This window comes from Bombus vosnesenskii, unplaced genomic scaffold (genome assembly GCF_011952255.1).
Source record: "Bombus vosnesenskii isolate JDL3184/JDL3185 unplaced genomic scaffold, Bvos_JDL3184-5_v1.1 scf7180000016274, whole genome shotgun sequence".
Taxonomy (NCBI): domain Eukaryota; kingdom Metazoa; phylum Arthropoda; class Insecta; order Hymenoptera; family Apidae; genus Bombus; species Bombus vosnesenskii.
In genome coordinates, this window is record NW_022884343.1 from 2,992,831 (window position 1) to 3,011,370 (window position 18,540).

Genomic DNA, 18,540 nt, shown 5'->3' on the forward strand with positions numbered 1-18,540 from the left:
GTAATATTTATTTACTGATAGTAATTATTTCTATATATATATATTTATACGTTATGAATTGTCGATAGCATAATTCTAATTAATACTATTGTGAATATATTATTGTATAATATCTTAAAAATGAGAGAACTGCTTCATATTCTCACAATAATAAATTAAAATTATCTTTGAAAAAGATTATTATCTAAATCTCAATATATAAGGATTATATATTATAATTTCACTATTAATTCTCAATAAATCTGTATATATTATAATTTCATAACTAATATATATATTATACAATATATTAATAATATTAATATTTTCCATATTCTTTGCCTCCAACCTGTCAATATATGTCCTATCCAATATTCATATAATATAAAAATTCCATAATTTATAATTAATAATCAAACAACGTGTGATTGTAATTCGTATTTCGAATTATTTTAATTCCTCAGTATTGAAGATGGCACTGCCAACAAATGTCAGCTCTATGCGATGTAAAATCAAACAAAGGAACAGTTCTTTCCGGTTCTCCGTCGAATGTGGATTGTTGAACATTATATACAATATGTCAAAAAATGCATTTTATTTCTTTGCTCTTGACTGGGCAAAAGAGCAACAGAAGCGTGGCATATCTGTCCCAAGAAATATGAAAGAACTTTCATCGCTTTGTAGCGAAGACTGGAAGGTGATATATTTCATATTTCGGCTATTTATTTAACAATTTATTTCAATAATTTAACTGACCACGTACCATTCTTTGAATAAAAAACATTCCAATTTAATAAATAATTCTAATTTAAAAATATATCATTATTTAAAATACTTACATAATATGAACATTTAGAAGAATTTGAATGTAAATGTTTGTGTTAACATACAAAGGTCATTTTAACAGTAGAATAACTGACTGAGAAATTTCTCAAACTAATTTTTTTATGTCCCTATATATAAAGTGATATGCAAGAGAATATGTGATATTAATGATTTTTAATAGTTATTTGTTGATAAAATTTTTTAGTGGAAATTACAGTATTTTGTATAATTCTATGTTATCATAGAAGCTTCCTCCACATGAAAAGGGAATTTATAAGTCTAAAGCAAAAGACAACAAGATTAAAGCTCAAATGACAGTAGGCAACAGAACTACAATTGGTGAAAGTGTAGCTGAGTTAGAGTTAGAGCAAAAGAGACAGGAGGAATTTCATCAAAACATGCTTCAATACATAGAATCTATAGTTGGTGTAGGTGTAAGACATGATAGTAAGTATTCCAAATTAAATCTTCTTTTCTAATAAGAACTTTTAAGATATTGATTAATTATTTAACATTTAATATTGTCATTTGTTACAGACTTGAAAAATTTAAAATTCATATTTATACATGTCAATTGGTTTTATAGAAGAGACATAGGAATTAACAAGTATGACTTTTGTCCTGCAGAATTTGCAATTGCAGAATTTAGTATACTAAATGGTATTCAAAATGTATACCATGAAATATTAAAGGTAAAAATACCTTTAGGATGGAAAAGAGATGCATTAGAAACTAGTCAGGAAACACACCAAATCCCTATAGAATTAGATGATGGAGAATATGACTTTGCACTTATGTATGATAAGTTCTCCAAATTTATGGAACGTAATAAGACTGGGAGAAGGTATCCTCCATTGTTCACTCTGAAAAACTCATATCCTATTGTGGAATCACTGCTACAGAGATTGAATGAAGCAAGTGGTAACTATAGATATTTATAACAGTTTACAGAAGATAATACAAAATTTTGGCAACATTTTTAATTAGTAATTGTATTTTAGGTCAATCTGTTGACGACTATCTAATCTATTCAATAGAAGCACTGTTTGGAGAACTACGAAATGCTGCTGTAAAGAGCGTAGACGAACGTGGCATTCCTCTTGTTCTTGCTGAAACGGAATTTGCAAAAGACTACTTATCCACTATGCGTGGCTTCGAGTGTGAAGTATGCATACAAAAAATACTTCTAATCATTAATACTATATAATACCCTTAATAACAGCTTATTTTGATTTCCATATAGTTCCATAAAATTGTAGATGTAGCTCAGTACTGCAGTAAATCCATAATAACAAGATGGGGTATGACGATATGTGATTATTGCTGTGAATACCTGAATGTTGAAATGATCGAAGGTGTGCATTGCCCATACAAGAATTCCTTCGACATTAATAGACAAGATACTGCTAGCGGAAGAACTGATAACATTGATCTGAAGATAAAGACTTTAAAAATACTGGAAAACAGGGTAACAATTGCTGATATGAATGGAGTGAGTAATAAATTATTGATTTTTAGTATATAAAATTATGTGAGAAAAAGAGAGAGAAAGAGAGGGTGATATTGTTTCATATTCTGACAAGTATAAAATTTTTTCAATATAATTAGGTATCCAAAGAGTATAGGGATAAGGTATCTACACGATCTTACGAAGAAGAGAAAAATAGACGAATGGAGAATAAAGTGGTCATAGTTGAGCATGCTAAAGCTAGTACATCCAAATCCAACACTGCAGCTGTAAGTACAAGTGTTTCAAACCGTCACGGCTAAACTTCCAAGCAGTTAATTAGAATGTACAAAGTATACAATTTGAAAATAATTTATTTCTCGAACTTTTAGCTAAATTTGCCAATGCGACCATTGCGTGCACCTAAAACAATGGGTAAGTATATTTTTGTGTCCTACTTACATCCATTTTGTACGATATAACTAAATATTTTATAATATTTTAGCTAAAGCTCTTAGTGGAACACAGGAAGGCTTCGAGCTTCTTAACGATGTTACCAATTTTCCACCAATTGGTGAGACATTAATTTCTAGAAATTATTTTTTTCTTTTTAAATATATTTTATGAATTTCCAATTACCTATATTTCAAAGAAGAGTTAAAAAGCTATAATGTATACAACAAACAAAAAAATTATAACGAGTATAAAGAAAGTGTCAATGAAAATGTATACTTTGTACACGGTAGCCTTGAGAAATCACTTACCCTTAATGGTGAGGTTAGAGTTTGGCTAGGGTTAGGTTAGGGTGTCCAACTATTCTACTTTGCGTATAGAGTGTAAGAAAAATATCAGATTATTTCCGTATTACCAGTTTATTCGGTGAAAATTAATTAGATAAAAATACCACATAATTGACTTTCCCTTAAAATTTCCAAAAATTTTTGATATGCAATATCTTTATTTACATAATCTCTCTTAAATCAACGACAGAATCAGTTTTATGAACCGTGACGTATGCTTATCTTATATCCTATACATAAATAAAAGTAGTTGAAAACCCCACCGCTAGGTGGTTTCTTTAGAGTATCATTTCTCGCTAGGAAATTTAGGAGATACAGATGTTATATTCGGAAAGAAAATCAGAACTGGTATCGCTTCTCGGCCTTATGGCTAAGATCAAAGTGTAGTATCTGTTCTTATCAGCTTAATATCTGATACACTTCCCATTGGGAAGTCAGAATATTAAACTGATTTTTGGAATCTGACGGAGGGTTGGTGCTTGCTCCACCTCTGTCGTGAGTCAGCCTAGCATTGCAGTGCCGCTAGGATTGGCTTGATAATTTATTTAAAAACATAAAGTGACTTTTGAATTTATTGCTTTGAACGTTATTTTCAACATTATTTTTCTGAGTAAGATTATAAGGTAATACTTGTTTAATTGTTAGTGCCTTTCTATCTACAAAATGTGAAAGTTAATTATAGTAACTTAAGAAAAATAGTGCACAAATAATTTCAGTAAGATATATTATAATAAAACATATTAATATTTTGTGTAAAAATATTTTTCTTTACTTTTAACGGGTTGTATGGTACAATTTATGTGAAGTATTTCTAATTTTTTAATTTTTATTTGTTTCAATATAGGAGGACGAGGTACAGTTAAAAAAGATACTACAAAGTTCAAGCTGCCTTTGGGCAGAGGTAAAATTTTATATATTAAATTGAATCTTAATATACAATTATGTTTGAAGATTTTATAATAAGTTTTACTTTACATTTGTATGCAGGACGTGGAAATTGTTAGGACAAATAGCTTTTGGTACGAAAGAGATTGGACTTTTTCTGTGACAACAAATTCGTATGGAATCTTTGAAATACACTCTTACAAATAAGACTTACATAACTTGTGTGTAATTTGTTTTATGAAAAAAGAACAATATTTTGTTACAAACTTAGACATAAAAAAAGATGAAAGATAAAGACACGATCTGTTACCAAAGTTCATAAAGAAAATATACGGTTAATTTTTAATGAAAGTGAATTTTATTATCTAAACCTTGAATCTCAAAATAATTTGTAATTTTGTTATTACAAGATTTAGAATGCTAAACTGCTTTATAAAAGTTTTTGTGATTTTAATTCTCGTTCTGTTTTCATGCCGTTGTGTTTTGGATATATCTTAGACTATGTATAAATTTTATTCAAGAAAGGTTAAAGTTATCCAAGAATGCGAGGGTTTCCATAAATGATAGTATTTCGTAGAATTAGTCTTACTTCTTACAAGTGGCTGATTCGTACATTCTTTGCGTGCATGGCTGACTCATACATTTCGAATTGGCGACGGCGTGCCGCCGAGTTAGATAACTATCTATGTATATATGTTATTTCGAAACAAAATATGTATAAACAAAAATTATTTATTAAAAATAAAATGGATGGAATTCATTTAACAGACCTTAATTTTTAAGTCATCAATATGGTAATACTCTATGAACATATAGCTCCTTACTAATGGAATTCTTTATTATACGTTATATTTTTATACTTACACTTGAGTAAAACTTTATTATTAAGAAAAATTCATAAAAGAATGGCCTGAAATTATTTATTCATTATCAATTTCATTGGCTAATGGGTCGATATTGTTAGATCACGAAATATAGATATTTTCCCTTCTATAATTCCGTTTCCTCGTCTGATGCCTCCATAATGTTCCTGTGCCTCTGTTGATAGCAGAGCAAATAAGTAGGATTTCATAATACAAAGATATATGCTTAATTTTCCGTTCTTTTCCCAAGTATATACATATACCCACTTTTCTTGAATATACCTTTACCAATATTTTGATTTTCCGTCAAGTTGCCATCAAGTCTAGCAAGAATCTATAAGACAAAATGACAATCGAAGAGAGATTCTTTTATCCTTTTCTATAGTGCTTTTGATAAAAATACAAAACGTTCAAAATTATGTAAGAGAAATAATTATATATAATTTATACCAAAATGTTGTTTTTATATGCTTATTAAATTTGTATTAAAATAAACAAAACTGGAGGGGAAATATTGTATATAAAAAAATCAAATTATCAAAATAATTGTAATTACGTATTATTAATATTACATTACGGGAATTTATTACAAGGTTTAGACATATATTTATTTGTATAGATTTTTTTTATATACAAATTTGGTTATATTTACATCGTCTTAAATTTTATTTACAAAATGAGAAATTCTTACAAACACCAACACGTAAAACAAAATAAAAATTAAGGAATCAATTTATCCATAATAATAATTTCACTCATACTTTATTAATAATATAATACAATTACCATCAATGACAAAACATTATGTTATAACACAGACGACTTGTATGTACTTATAACTACATATATTTATTAAATGTAACATCACATTTCAAGTAGGATATTCAGTTTACTTTGATCTGACATACATACTGATATACATAATATGTAAACATAAAGGTTAGAATTAGCATTTAAGAGAAACAAATTTCAATTGCAAAAAGGATACACATTACACATGAGAGAATCAACGCATAAAGCGAAGTGAATGATACTTTTGAAATAAAAGACCGGTATACTGTATCACGAAACAAACGTCATCAAGCAATTTTCTCTGACACAATCGATGCATTCGGCTTGGCTTAGTAACACAACACGTCAGTACTTTGAAGATGTCGTTAGGTCTGCCTGGACAGGACTGAACCTGCACCGACTTGTTCCTAATTCCTGAGAAGGTTCCTGAATCATCCAACCCGTCGCGTTGGAAACAGATTTAAAATTCGCATCCCGTTGTTCCGCGAAAGAATAACTCCACTCATACTAATAGTAAATAAAATAATTTCGTTAGTAATTAATCATACATTGTCTTATACTTACTACATAAAATATGAAATATATCTTAAATTTGTATTTTGCTAACACTTCTCAATAATTGTTCAATTATTTAATTAATTCAGGAAGGATTAATTAAAGATTTACATTCTCTCTATTACTTATCTTGAATTATATTAATTATATTCATGAAAATGGTTCATTATCATTATTGTAATTATATACCGAATATTATAAAGATATATATATATAATATTATTATAATATTATATATATTATATTATATATATTATATTATTATAGATAGATTGTGTGTGTGTGAGCGCGCGCGCTTTTGTGTATGTGTATGTAAGACAGCGCAATTTTCTGTTTGCAAAGTGTTCTGCATTGAATTAAAATATGCGTCGGTATAATAGAACCATTTGAAAATTTTCATATAGCAAAATTTTGTTCAACAATTGTTATATATACTGTTTTTGCAAACAGATATTAAATAGACTTCAGTGCTTTGCGAAAAGCAGCTTTATTTATTTAGTTACGCGTTTATTTTTGTATCATTTTCTGTTATCTGATCTTTCGGTAATTCTGCCAATTGTCGGTAGATGGTAGCGCGACAACTGTTCTGACAGTTCCAAACTTCATTTACTTTTAAAACTATTACATTTATTAATTTAACAGTACAATCAGTAATCAAGCTTCAACAATAAGGATATTGCAATAGTTATATCTTTGGAAAATTAACAGTCCTAATCACATAACAAATCTAATATTAATAATAAATTCGAAAGAAATAGCTTAATTGCTGATTGCCGTGTTTCCGCATAACTGTTTCCAAGCAGAAAAGAACAGCCATCTTTTCGAAGAGATGATGCAATCGATGACACATATCGACCGTATCTCCGATCGCTTAGCGAATCATAGAAATTGTTAACCGTGGATTTTGGCGAACGAAATCAGAAAACAAAATATGAACGAAAACGGTTCTACTTTAGCGATAAAGTCAAAAACAGTTCTCATCAAACTATAGCCTATCGGATGTTAAGCGAAAGCCGCCAGCTGGGAGTGCTATTTTGAACGAAGTACAACGTTGCCAGTTCGTGAGGCGAACAAGTTCAAACACGTGCCCCGTGTTTTGCTCTTGGAAAGAGATAACTGCACAGCCTGGCAAAACAGAATGTTTGCTTTCCACTTGGTTCGCATTCATTTCCCGTTTACGTCCGCAAAACCACCTAAAAAAACGAAACAATAATTCTACACTCCTTAACAGCAAATTATATTCTCGACATATCTATATCTTACAAACTTGTATCACATGTTTACAACATTAAAACATGCAAATATATATTCAAACGAAGAGGGAAACTTAAATCTGGAAACGACCAAAGATATTATGTGTTATAGTATTCCATATTTTATTTATCCTTACCCCAATTTGGTTCTCTTTTACAAAAAATTATCATATTTTGATAATTAAGGTGATTGTATGTTATAATGTGCATTTATGTAAAATAATGTTTTAATTTTGGGAAGAATTTTGCAAAAGACATGTTCGAGACTTCGAGAGTCACCAGCTGGACAAGAAAGTTCAGGTTCGTCGGAGAACACATGGCAACGCAGCAACTGCGTGAGCCGAGATGCGCGGCATGAATAGCACCGCGACGTTGATGGGCCGGCCCTATGTCAGGGGAATGGTGGGGGAAGGGAAGGGGTAAAAGTTTCCACGACAGTGGGGATGGGCGGAAACGGTGAAACGAAAGGGGGATGCGATACCGCTCTGCGTGTGGTGGTCGTCGGTGAGGGTAATATAACCGAGGTAATGTTACCAAGTTGCTGTTTACGGAGAGTTTTTGGAAATTTCAAAGGGGCACATCTAGTTTCCCGGTTAAATTCGAAGCGCGGCAAATCGAATCGTCCAATCGTGATTATGGAACCGCTATACGTTAACTTATACGTCGGGGAACATATGCTACATGAGAATCGAACTAACGGGAATAGTTATCTTGGAAATACGTATACATGATGCGTTTTGCAAATTATCGAACGCATTGATAATGTATACATATATCGTATACGCTTCCGCGTGGAACTTTCTGCGCGCCAATCGATTTGAAACCCTGCCACTGCAATTTTTCTGCCTCAGAACGGAAATTCAATATTTTACAAAAATGTTTAACGTAACGAGTGATTTCAGTATTTTCATCAAACTTAAGAAATTTGTTAACAACTGAATCGAAGGACGTAGGACTAAATTAGAAATATAAAATGTTCAGATGCAACCAATATTACGTTGTAATTATAATGTATACTAATAGCTCGAAAATGCTTCTATGTAAGTGGCTGATACTTATCTGGTTCAAACTCGAACAATTTACTGAGTCGAAAGCAACTTATAATGAAAGATGTAGTAGGGTTAAGTTCAAAACCTAAAATGTTCAAAAACTATCAATACTATGTATTTACATTATAATTATAGAATACACTAATAATTTAAAGAACTAATTTTGTATAGGTAGTTGATAGTTATAACTCAGACTTAAGAAATTTGTCGTCACGAAAGTAACATGTAATAAAAGACATAGCAGAGTTAAGTTGGAAATCTAAAATGTTCAGAAATTACTAGTACTATATACATTGTAATTATGAAATAATAATGGTAATAACTTTAAGAATTAGGCTTATATAGGTAGTTAATATTTATAGTTGAAACTTAAGAAATTTATCAAGTCGAAAGTAAGTCTTAAGGAAGGGCGTAGTAGGGCTCGGTAGAAAACCTAAAATGTTCGGAAGTTACTACTACGTTATAACTACAAACTATACTGTACCAATTTGAAGGATTACTTCTACCTCTTAAGGTATAATAAATAATTTTTTTATAGTTCTAAGATAGACTAATCAAGGTGTGTTTATAGGTTAAGGAAGGTTCCCAGTTAAATAAATTGCGTTGCTCAAAAACACTCGGTTTGAAGATTCTCGAGAAACGTCGGAGTATAGTGGTAGGCGCATTGGTGACGGTGAAATCGTGGAGGGGACGACCCCTCCTGCCCTACTCCGGTGCGCGCAACGTCATTGTGCCGTGTGGGGCCATGATCGTTGGAGTGTGTGTGCGTCCCTCGAGCTACGCGCAGACCTACCCAGTAAATACGAGGCTTCCGTTCCCTGTGCGTGTCGAGTGTTGAAACAGTGCGTAGTTAAAGGAAGTGATAGACTTTCGTCTTCTTGACATCCCGTGGTCACCGGCGTGTTCCATCATGCCGTTGAGTATTGGGGTTAATCTAAGAGTGACCGGACATTGTAATCAGGGCGGTCGTAAGTACATGGAGGACATGTTCAGCGTGGCCTTTCAATCGACACCGGATGACAAAGATCTGGAGTATGCCTTCTTCGGAATATTCGACGGCCACGGAGGCGGCGAAGCTGCCACATTTGCTAAAGAACATCTGATGAACGTTATCGTCAAGCAGAAGAACTTTTGGAGCGATCGGGACGAGGATGTGCTGCGAGCCATCAAAGACGGATACGTGAACACGCACTATGCGATGTGGCGGGAGCTTGGTAGGAATCTTATTTCCGCCATTTGTTCCGTTATTTCTACTACTTCACTCGTTTCCCGCCAAATTCCATCACTTTTCACGCGTATTTACAAAGAAACTTAATGTATCTACTATTTTTTGAAGAATTTCTCTCATTGTCCCGCGTATTTCCCCCACCACCTATGCTCGATTAGGTTAGAATTTAGGTTATGTAATCCGAGCTAACCTGAAAGTTCAAACTCTGAGAAAAAGTAGTTGAAAGAAAATATTCGATATCTTTTGTTTTTCTATGGGCAATTTGTTCGTTATAAAGCAAAGAATCGTAGAATGTGGTTTTCGACAGGAATTCTCAATGAAAATATATGTTGACGAGGATGTATTTTTGTGATAGACAAGTGGCCGAGAACCGCATCCGGATTACCATCTACGGCCGGGACCACGGCTAGTATAGCCTTTATTCGTAAAGGTAAAATTTACCTGGGTCATGTAGGAGATTCTGGCATAATATTGGGATACCAAGCAGATGGTGATCCTCAATGGCGTGCAGAAGCTTTGACCAAAGACCATAAGCCGGAAAGTGGGCCAGAAATGATGAGGATACGTCAGTCTGGTGGTAAAGTTGTTAGCAAGTCTGGGGTTCCAAGAGTTGTTTGGAACAGACCTCGTATTGGGCACAAAGGACCTGTTCGAAGGTCAACTCATATAGATGAAATTCCATTTCTTGCTGTTGCTAGATCCTTAGGTATATTGCTATTAAAATATTAGGGAAAAACCTATAAGAATGTATGGATCATTAGATGATTAACAACTTTGTATTTTATAGGTGATCTTTGGAGTTATAACTCAGAGTTGAACACATTTGTTGTGTCTCCAGAACCAGATGTTAAAGTAGTTGCGATTGATGTGGAATCACATCGTTGCCTTATTTTTGGAACAGATGGTTTGTGGAATATGTTGACACCCCAAGCTGCAGTGGCTATTGTCCAAGCTGCAGATAGACATAATGAGAAACATCTGATTGCTTCTCAACAAACATGTAATGGGGTATGTTTAAAAGGAACTTGAATAAGATATTAAACGTACAGAGACATATTTGTAATTCCTATTTTAAACAGCAAGCTGATAATGTTCAACTGTGGATAAATCCTTCAAAAAGTCTAGTAGATAGAGCTTTGGAAAAGTGGTCATTAAAGAGGCTACGTGCAGATAATACAAGCGTGGTTACATTAATGTTAGATCCACCAGGTCCATCTCGTAGTGAGGTATGTATGGTTAAACATTATCCATCCACTCTTTAGTAATATCATTAAAAAAAGGAAAAAATGATTTGGAAGATACAAAGCAAGATGTTGGTTATATTGTTAAACAAATTTGTTTTTTTGGTTCTTCAAGATTATATTGAGCCAGAAAGAGTGTGTTGTAACACATCGTACTATGCACACACCTACAGCTACGCTTGCAGAAGCCCCAACAAGACATAACTGTAATCAAGTCTCTCCAAGTACACCAAGGCCTTCCCCTATAATAAATCATTATGTTGATCTTAACCGGTCTGTACCAGCTTTTTCAGATGAGATTGAGGGGAATCGAAAAGAATCATATGTGGATAATATATGTACACCTGCAGATAAAATTGAAGAAAATCAATATCAAAAAGATGAAAAACATGCAGATATCTCAGAAAATTTGGTCGATGGAAATTTTCAACCTGTAGAATTATCATCCAATGAAATATTAAAGAACAGTATAGAAGTAAATAGTCTCGAATTTGAGGCAAAAGTAGAAAAAACCAAGACCAATGAGGGACAACCAACAAAGATAACTAAAGATAATACACTAAATGAGCAGAAAAATTCGAGATCATCTCGGCAATCACCTGAGATAGAAATGAAAAACGATCCTGATGTTTCAAATGTGATACACCAAAGTGCATTTTCCAGTGAATGTAATGGTACACATTCTTCCACAGTCGTTACTAATACCACAGAGAGCAATGAAGTAGTTCTAGCGAGTACTAGCTGTAATGAGAATGAAGTAAAAGCTAACATATTAAATGGATCTCGTCACAGACAAACAACATTATTCTCAACCTCAAGAAGAGACGTCCGAAGCACGAGAAGGCTCAGCCTAACCACACATCCGCGAAATACTTTGGGGGATGCTAGTACGTTGGAAACGAAAACATATGTAAATTCTAGACTTAAATCGCGTAGTACAAAAGTGTCAGTATCGGGAAACATGGTGGAGGAAGGTGTGAGAAATTCGACGGGCAAAACAAGCAGTAGTGCTGTTGCTACTAAACGAAGACACAGTGCAATATCACAGAGTGTAGTTAACACGATTGAGGAGTCATGTATGTTACAAGAACCATGCGTTAAAAGGAGGACGCGATCGGAGGATCGTCCGAACCCGGTCGATGAGAACGATCCAGCGAATCAAGCCACAAAGGACGCGAGTAGTAGTATGAGCTGGCCTAGCACGGATTCCAATATTGCTCGTTCTACGGCTGTTGCTACCACTGTACCTGTACAGGAAAGGCTACCGTCGCTAAATAGCTTCCAAAGAAATTTGGAGAAAAAAGCTACGCCAGTGAAAGCTATCAGAAGGCCGTCTATCAAAGGTCTGTTGAAACAATTGTGGGCTGCTAGTCTCAGCGCAAGAGAGTGGGATCAGGGAAGAAGTAATCGATCGAATAATTGTAACGAGCGGAGGATAAAGCGAGCCGTGTCTATTATAGGTCCTTCAGATAATACGACTGTTCCGCAACGTTGGCTCAGGTTAGTTTCCTTATCGTTTGATCTTTTTTTATCGTGTCTACTAACTTGTATTGAAACTAAGCTTGCATTTGCGCGAAGTGATTTTGCAATTCCTTACCTGATATATTTGTATTTGTTTTCATTCCAGGTCAGATACTATCGCAGCGACACCTGTAAAAACACTACGTTCACGTAATGTAGACATAACTGGTCACACGATATCTCCACAATTAGTACATCAGTACGGAATAGTAAAGCAAAGTCGGCTCTCTTTACCATGTAAATTGAAGCATTCTAGTAATAATGGATTTCTACAGTCAAATAGAGTAAGGTCTTCCTCCTTGTCGTCCAGTATAAAGCAAACTAGCAGTAATACTGCGAACGGAGCTTGCTCTACGATTAATCCTACGAACACCGGATGTAACTCTAGTTCCGGAATGGCTAAGAGAGTCAAATCACCCTATAACCCAAGTGCTAGATCATTAAGCACGCGATCTCGCATTAAACGTCTTGGAAAATGAGGTAGGGTAACGTACATTAATTACACTGCTTGTTACATTAAACAGGGTATCATTTCTTACCCTCACCAAATTTTTCTTCACTTTGCGTCTTGCTTTTCATCTTCATGGAAAGGTATATCTAACTGAGAGAGATTAACTATTCTCGTTTATACTGTTGCATTTTATCTTGAAACTTGAAGATGCTATAGGCAAGCTCTTGTCTCAATTTTCCAAATGTCTCGATGGAATTGGGTTTGCATTTTATGGACCAATTGTTAAAAAAAGCAAAGAAAAATAAGAATCATCAACGATTTCCATCGTTTCCTATTTTAGAATAGTTCTAACTTCTTCTTAAAACAATTTGCTAGTAATAAGTATATGAGGATACTAAGTAGGATAACAATTTTCTTATCGATACATAGTAAAGTTTTACTACTTCCACGGCACACTACGGGTCAAGAGTTGATCGTATTTTTCATATTTGCATAGTTTCACACGTTGAAAGATATTTAGCAATAATGTAGAATCGATCGAATAGTATAACGTATTTCTTCATGTTCCGTTTAGAAAAATGCATACATTAATATGATTATTCAAAACAAGACATGGCACGTCCATACGGATAATTGAGTAACTCTGTTTTTATACGAACAAAGATCATTTAATGTGAAATATTTTGTAGATACATACAGATATATTAGTATTACACAAATACAAAAGCTTTTGAATCAAGATTTAACAATTTTCTTTAGTGTTCATTTTTGTCTCCCAATCTTACTTAGCTGCCAACTGGGCGACTTTTTTCAATGTTATTATTTCAGTAGCCGTACTCTATCTGTCTCTCTTTCTCTATCTCTATCTATATCTATCTATCTCCCTCTCCCCCCCTCTCTCTCTTTCTCTCTCTCTTTGTGCTTCGAACCATCTTAAATTCGTTTTTAAAGCAACGAATGCTTCTGAGTGTGTAGTAAGCAATAAGAACGTTACTAATAGGATCTAATCTATAAATGCTAATAATAACCCAAAGACATCGTACATACCTACATACAATGAATAGTGATTAGAGAGAAAGAGGAAGCATAACCGAAATGAAAACACAACATACATACACGCATTGAACATAAACACATATTTCTCTTGTTTACATCTTAGACAACCCGTTCGAATAATCGAACGTTCCGTTAAATAATCGATGTTCCAATAATCGAATTTTTCGTTAATCGATCGTTCCATTAATCGGGGTTTCGATAACTGAGATTTTAACGTCATGTCAATCATAAATTGCATGTGTATTTCTTTCCAATTGTATATACTATTCCTGCAGATTGTAATTTATACATTGGAATATCTCCACTGTTATCCACGTATGTAATTTCCCGAATGTAACAATACTTCCTTTTTTTCATGCCGTGGTAATAGTTTCTGAATAGTTTTTGATTTTCAGAAATCAGTGTTATCGGTTTTCAAGTTTGAGTAAAATATTCCTCTTTCTCAAGTAATAGATCACCATGCTACTTCATTTGAACAGATTTTGCCATCAGAAAGCTAACTAGGTACATTTTTATCACTTTTCACTTTCTTAAGAAAGCATAGCACCTTGTAGGATTAAAATGAATACTATAATCTAAACATTTGCTTTATCTAGTAATTATTTCATAGTATATTAAGACTTTTATTATTGTTTAAGATTACAAAACCAGTTGGAACCCAGTATTACCAACAATTGGAACAAGAAATTACTATTTTAACATAAGTAAAGTTAGACCTTTTACAATATAATGTATAACGAATATTAAAATATTAGAGAGATTGTACAATACATTATAGATGATTTTGTAAAGGACAATTTGTAAAAAGTTGAATTTGTTGTATGAATAACTCTTAAGACCTGCTGGGTACTAGGTCGAAAAGCATAGTTTTAAAACAGGTTCTGTTAAAAAAATTTTTTTTAAATAATTTCCAACTTTTTGAAACCAATAAGACGGCGTATCTCATTAATTGTCAGCTTAATATTAAATGATTCCTTTCTTAATTCTATGCTTTCTAATGTTTGACTAGCTTGTTAAATTGTTAATTATAGAGTTTGAGGAAGCTTGAAACAGAAAAAGATAAAGAACACGAACATGTGTATAAAATATGTGAGTATGAGAGTAAAAGAAGTAAAGGATAACTGTAACTACAAGTGCGTATGTGATTTGTAGAAATTATTTTGAATGATTCCTTTAAATGTTCCAGTGTTTTACGCGGGGGCGACTTTCAAAGAGGACTAACAAGTCATTAAAGAGAAAATGTGATTTGCTTACAGTAAGATTACAAAGAAAATGAAAATATCTAGTACGTAGGTACGTAAAACAGCGATCCGCTTTGGCCAAGCATGGAGGTGACTGTTCAAGATTCGTTCGGTCGACATTAAGGGAAAACCGGCATGTATAATCATGAAATTTTTATATTTAACTTTATACAATGGCAGCACAAAATCTAAGAAAGTCTTTCGATATAATAAGGAAAAAAGAAAAAAGGGACTCGTAGGTAGTTCGATTCTATTGTATTCACTATTGTAAGTATTCAGTCGTTCGCTTAATTACGACGATAATTTTGAATAGCGTCTATCTTGGTACGAAGCGGTACGAAAAATGACTGTCTGTTATGCGATACAAAATTTAGATTATATTTATAGCAGCTACAAAAAAGAGAAAACGAACGAGTGAGTGAAAGAATTGAAAAATTTATTTGTTGTATGGATATATAATAATTCTTCAACAAATTTTAGCTTTTTCTCAATTTTGCAACAATCAGAAGGTGGTTCATATATATTTTTATGGACGAAACACGGCAGACTGTGGGTACTGAGAAAGAACGGTTCGCAGAGTCGCGTTTTGCTCGCAAAAATTTACAGGAGTCGCCTTTCGAAGTTCGCAAAATTAGAGATGTGTTGAACAGTGAATCGTTAAAACGATGATTGAGATGCTGATGTTTCGTATAATTATGTGCTTAAATCGTTAAATAGAAATGTATTCTATTGGAGGCTTTTTTTTCATTTATTACGAATGCGGTGATTATTTTTAAGTTTATTTAAAATTTGCGAATAGCGTGAAACTTACTTCAGGATAATTTTGAAAGTTTGGTTGCATGTGTGCTGAAGTAATAATATGGTCAGAGAGATTGAGATGGTAAATTCTCATCCACATGTTACAATTTTGTTCCATATACATATATATATCCTCTAGAGTAATGTTTGTTGAAGATTAGAGGGTGTTTTATGTTAAAATAAGATTATTCATAACATGATTTTTAGTTGACTTCTATCTTTTGGAATATTTTTTATAGAAATAGTACAGTGATCATACTTGATGAAAATTTACCATTTCTCCGGGATTATTTGACCAAGTGAAAAAAGAAAATGAAGACATTCAGAAGCGTATGCTTGTACGAATTTATCAATATTTTTATATCTTTCTGTTTTATTATAGACAGTGCAGAGAGAGACATAATTATTTCAAAAAACAGAGAGGAAAATAGTATGACAAAGGAAAGAAAATAATGACACGTGCCTACAATAGTTACCATTGAAATTTGTATATATATATGTATAAAGTGTATTCATACATATATCATGAGCCAAGAAGAAAGTAATTTTTTCATTGTTACCCAGTGAAAATATAAACACCAAATGATAAGAAAGAAATATATTACAAGGTAGATAAAATCTGAGATACATAAAATAAGAACATTTCACTATCTCTTCTTGGTGCATGCGATCAAGTAGCACTATCTATACATATAGATATACTGTATATGTATGTAAATATATATAAGTATATAGGCGCATATATATACATACATATTGTAAAATAAAAACGCATATATTTGTAAATCGTCTACATGTAGATATAATTAAAAAAAAAAGATTTAGATGATTGTGCTCATAAGAGACATAAAGAAAATCTTCGCTAGCGTTTATTTATATACATGAGAAATTATAATAGTAACGAAGGAAATGAAATGTAGGAGTGGACGAGGAAAAAAGGATCCGTCTAGTTCTGCGTTTGTAGATTTAACATTCGTTACATAGGACGTGAATTAAAAACAAATAAATAGAAAAATTAAGTATTTTCTCTGAGAGTCAAAATAAACGGGAAAAGGAAGAAATAAGATTTAACAGAGGAACACAGAATTGTATAGAGAGTGGAAATTTATAGCGGTTTATCTCAGGTTAAGCATAGGTTGAAGGAGGCATACTCGAACAAATGTGTGATCACGTTTCAAATCTGTATATTTTAATTAAATAAACTGAAATATACAAATGTTTTTAGCAAATATTTTCTTCGCGAATACCAGCATAAGCCTTCGTTGTACTTTGCCTAGAAACTTGAATATAACTCTTGAATTATGGAAAAAATATTTATCTACTTATTTATGTTGTCATAAAAATGTTTAAAAAGTTTACAATTCTTAATAAAGTACAGAATCAAATTAATTCTCTGTTCTTTCTATTGTTTTAGACTATACTTCTTAGAAGACTGAAATTATGCTTCAATAAAATCAAATAAAATAAAATTCAGCAAACTTATTTGGTACTGAGATGCAAATTGGATATTTCAAAAATAATTTAAACGATTGTTTATATTTCTATGCTGTTATTTGAAAAAATACAATTTTACATATATACAGAGACACAAATAAGTCAGATTTTTCTTTTTCTGATTTCATAATATTATTTATAGGCATTTTCACGAATATGCTTAGCTCATATACACATACATTTAAAGGTATAATGTTAATTTATATATCATACATAACAATGTACATGCTAGATATTCATTTAACTTATATATCAATAATAAATACTTTCCCTTTGTTTTGAAACCATCACTTGCACAAAGATATCCAAATACAGTATTGGTGATGGATTACAATTTAAATAGAAATATAAGAAGCGACAGAATATGATTCCTTAGAAGAATTATCATTCGTACTTGTATATAATCTAACACAAAGTGCATATTTTTTCTTTTTCTTTCTTTTTGTCTTTTTGTAATTAAACTCACAGATAGAATATCCAAAGCTTATAAAAGTTATCTGCAATTTTACAAGATAATACTGAAACTTGTAAACCTAAAATGTATGCTAGAAAGTATGCATTACTATTTTTTTAACATTATATTTATATCTTTTTTAATTATTTTAATATATCTTTCAGAATTCTATGCAAGGAAAACATTCACTTAATAATTAGTGTAAATTTTGAGAATTATATCAAATTCTGATTATTCAAACTTTCATTTTAAGAACACTGAATTACTTAATGCATCTATGCCAAAATGTAAAAACAATTTTTTGATAATAAAATGTATTGACAATGAAAGCAGATTTTATATATTTTTACAAATATGGTAAAAGATAGTGTGATTGCACAATTCTGCTAATTTAATTTTCATGACACGCGGAAATTCTTACAAGTTTTCATCAAATTGAAGATATTTGAATTGCCATAAAGGATCATAGTCTAAAATTATTTAAGAGCAATACATTGTTTTACGAACAACACTGTAACAACACAGAAAATTTGTATCATTAGTATTTGTAATACATATATGTAATTTTATTTATTTTTTCCATAGTTTTATAATGTTTTTGCAGCTTG

The 18,540-nt window shown here is 32.2% G+C and overlaps 2 protein-coding genes and 1 non-coding gene across 5 annotated transcripts; all 3 read left to right on the forward strand.

Annotated features, from left to right (window-relative positions):
* Nucleotides 1–236: 236 nt before the first annotated feature.
* On the forward strand, nucleotides 237–4,145 carry LOC117242472 (protein maelstrom). Its single transcript, XM_033509170.1, has 10 exons — nucleotides 237–676; nucleotides 1,050–1,251; nucleotides 1,342–1,725; nucleotides 1,806–1,969; nucleotides 2,048–2,296; nucleotides 2,413–2,541; nucleotides 2,644–2,686; nucleotides 2,757–2,825; nucleotides 3,896–3,952; nucleotides 4,039–4,145. The coding sequence occupies exons 1-10, from the start codon at nucleotides 452–454 to the stop codon at nucleotides 4,053–4,055; spliced, it is 1,539 nt and encodes a 512-aa protein (XP_033365061.1). The 5' UTR covers nucleotides 237–451; the 3' UTR covers nucleotides 4,056–4,145.
* LOC117242644 lies at nucleotides 3,402–3,593 on the forward strand. Its single transcript, XR_004495312.1, has one exon. It is a non-coding gene; the product is annotated as a U2 spliceosomal RNA (small nuclear RNA).
* A 5,041-nt stretch (nucleotides 4,146–9,186) lies between the features above and the next one.
* Nucleotides 9,187–17,204, forward strand: LOC117242556 (protein phosphatase 1D). 3 transcript variants are annotated; one of them, XM_033509340.1, is made up of 7 exons: nucleotides 9,187–9,662; nucleotides 10,032–10,382; nucleotides 10,464–10,684; nucleotides 10,756–10,902; nucleotides 11,033–12,417; nucleotides 12,545–12,918; nucleotides 14,584–17,204. In XM_033509340.1, the coding sequence occupies exons 1-6, from the start codon at nucleotides 9,359–9,361 to the stop codon at nucleotides 12,915–12,917; spliced, it is 2,781 nt and encodes a 926-aa protein (XP_033365231.1). In that variant the 5' UTR covers nucleotides 9,187–9,358; the 3' UTR covers nucleotide 12,918; nucleotides 14,584–17,204. The 3 variants fall into 3 exon arrangements, with proteins under 3 accessions (XP_033365231.1, XP_033365233.1, XP_033365232.1); XM_033509342.1 differs by having other exon boundaries at nucleotides 15,132–17,204; XM_033509341.1 differs by lacking the exon at nucleotides 14,584–17,204 and having other exon boundaries at nucleotides 12,545–13,630.
* The last annotated feature ends 1,336 nt before the right edge of the window (nucleotides 17,205–18,540 follow it).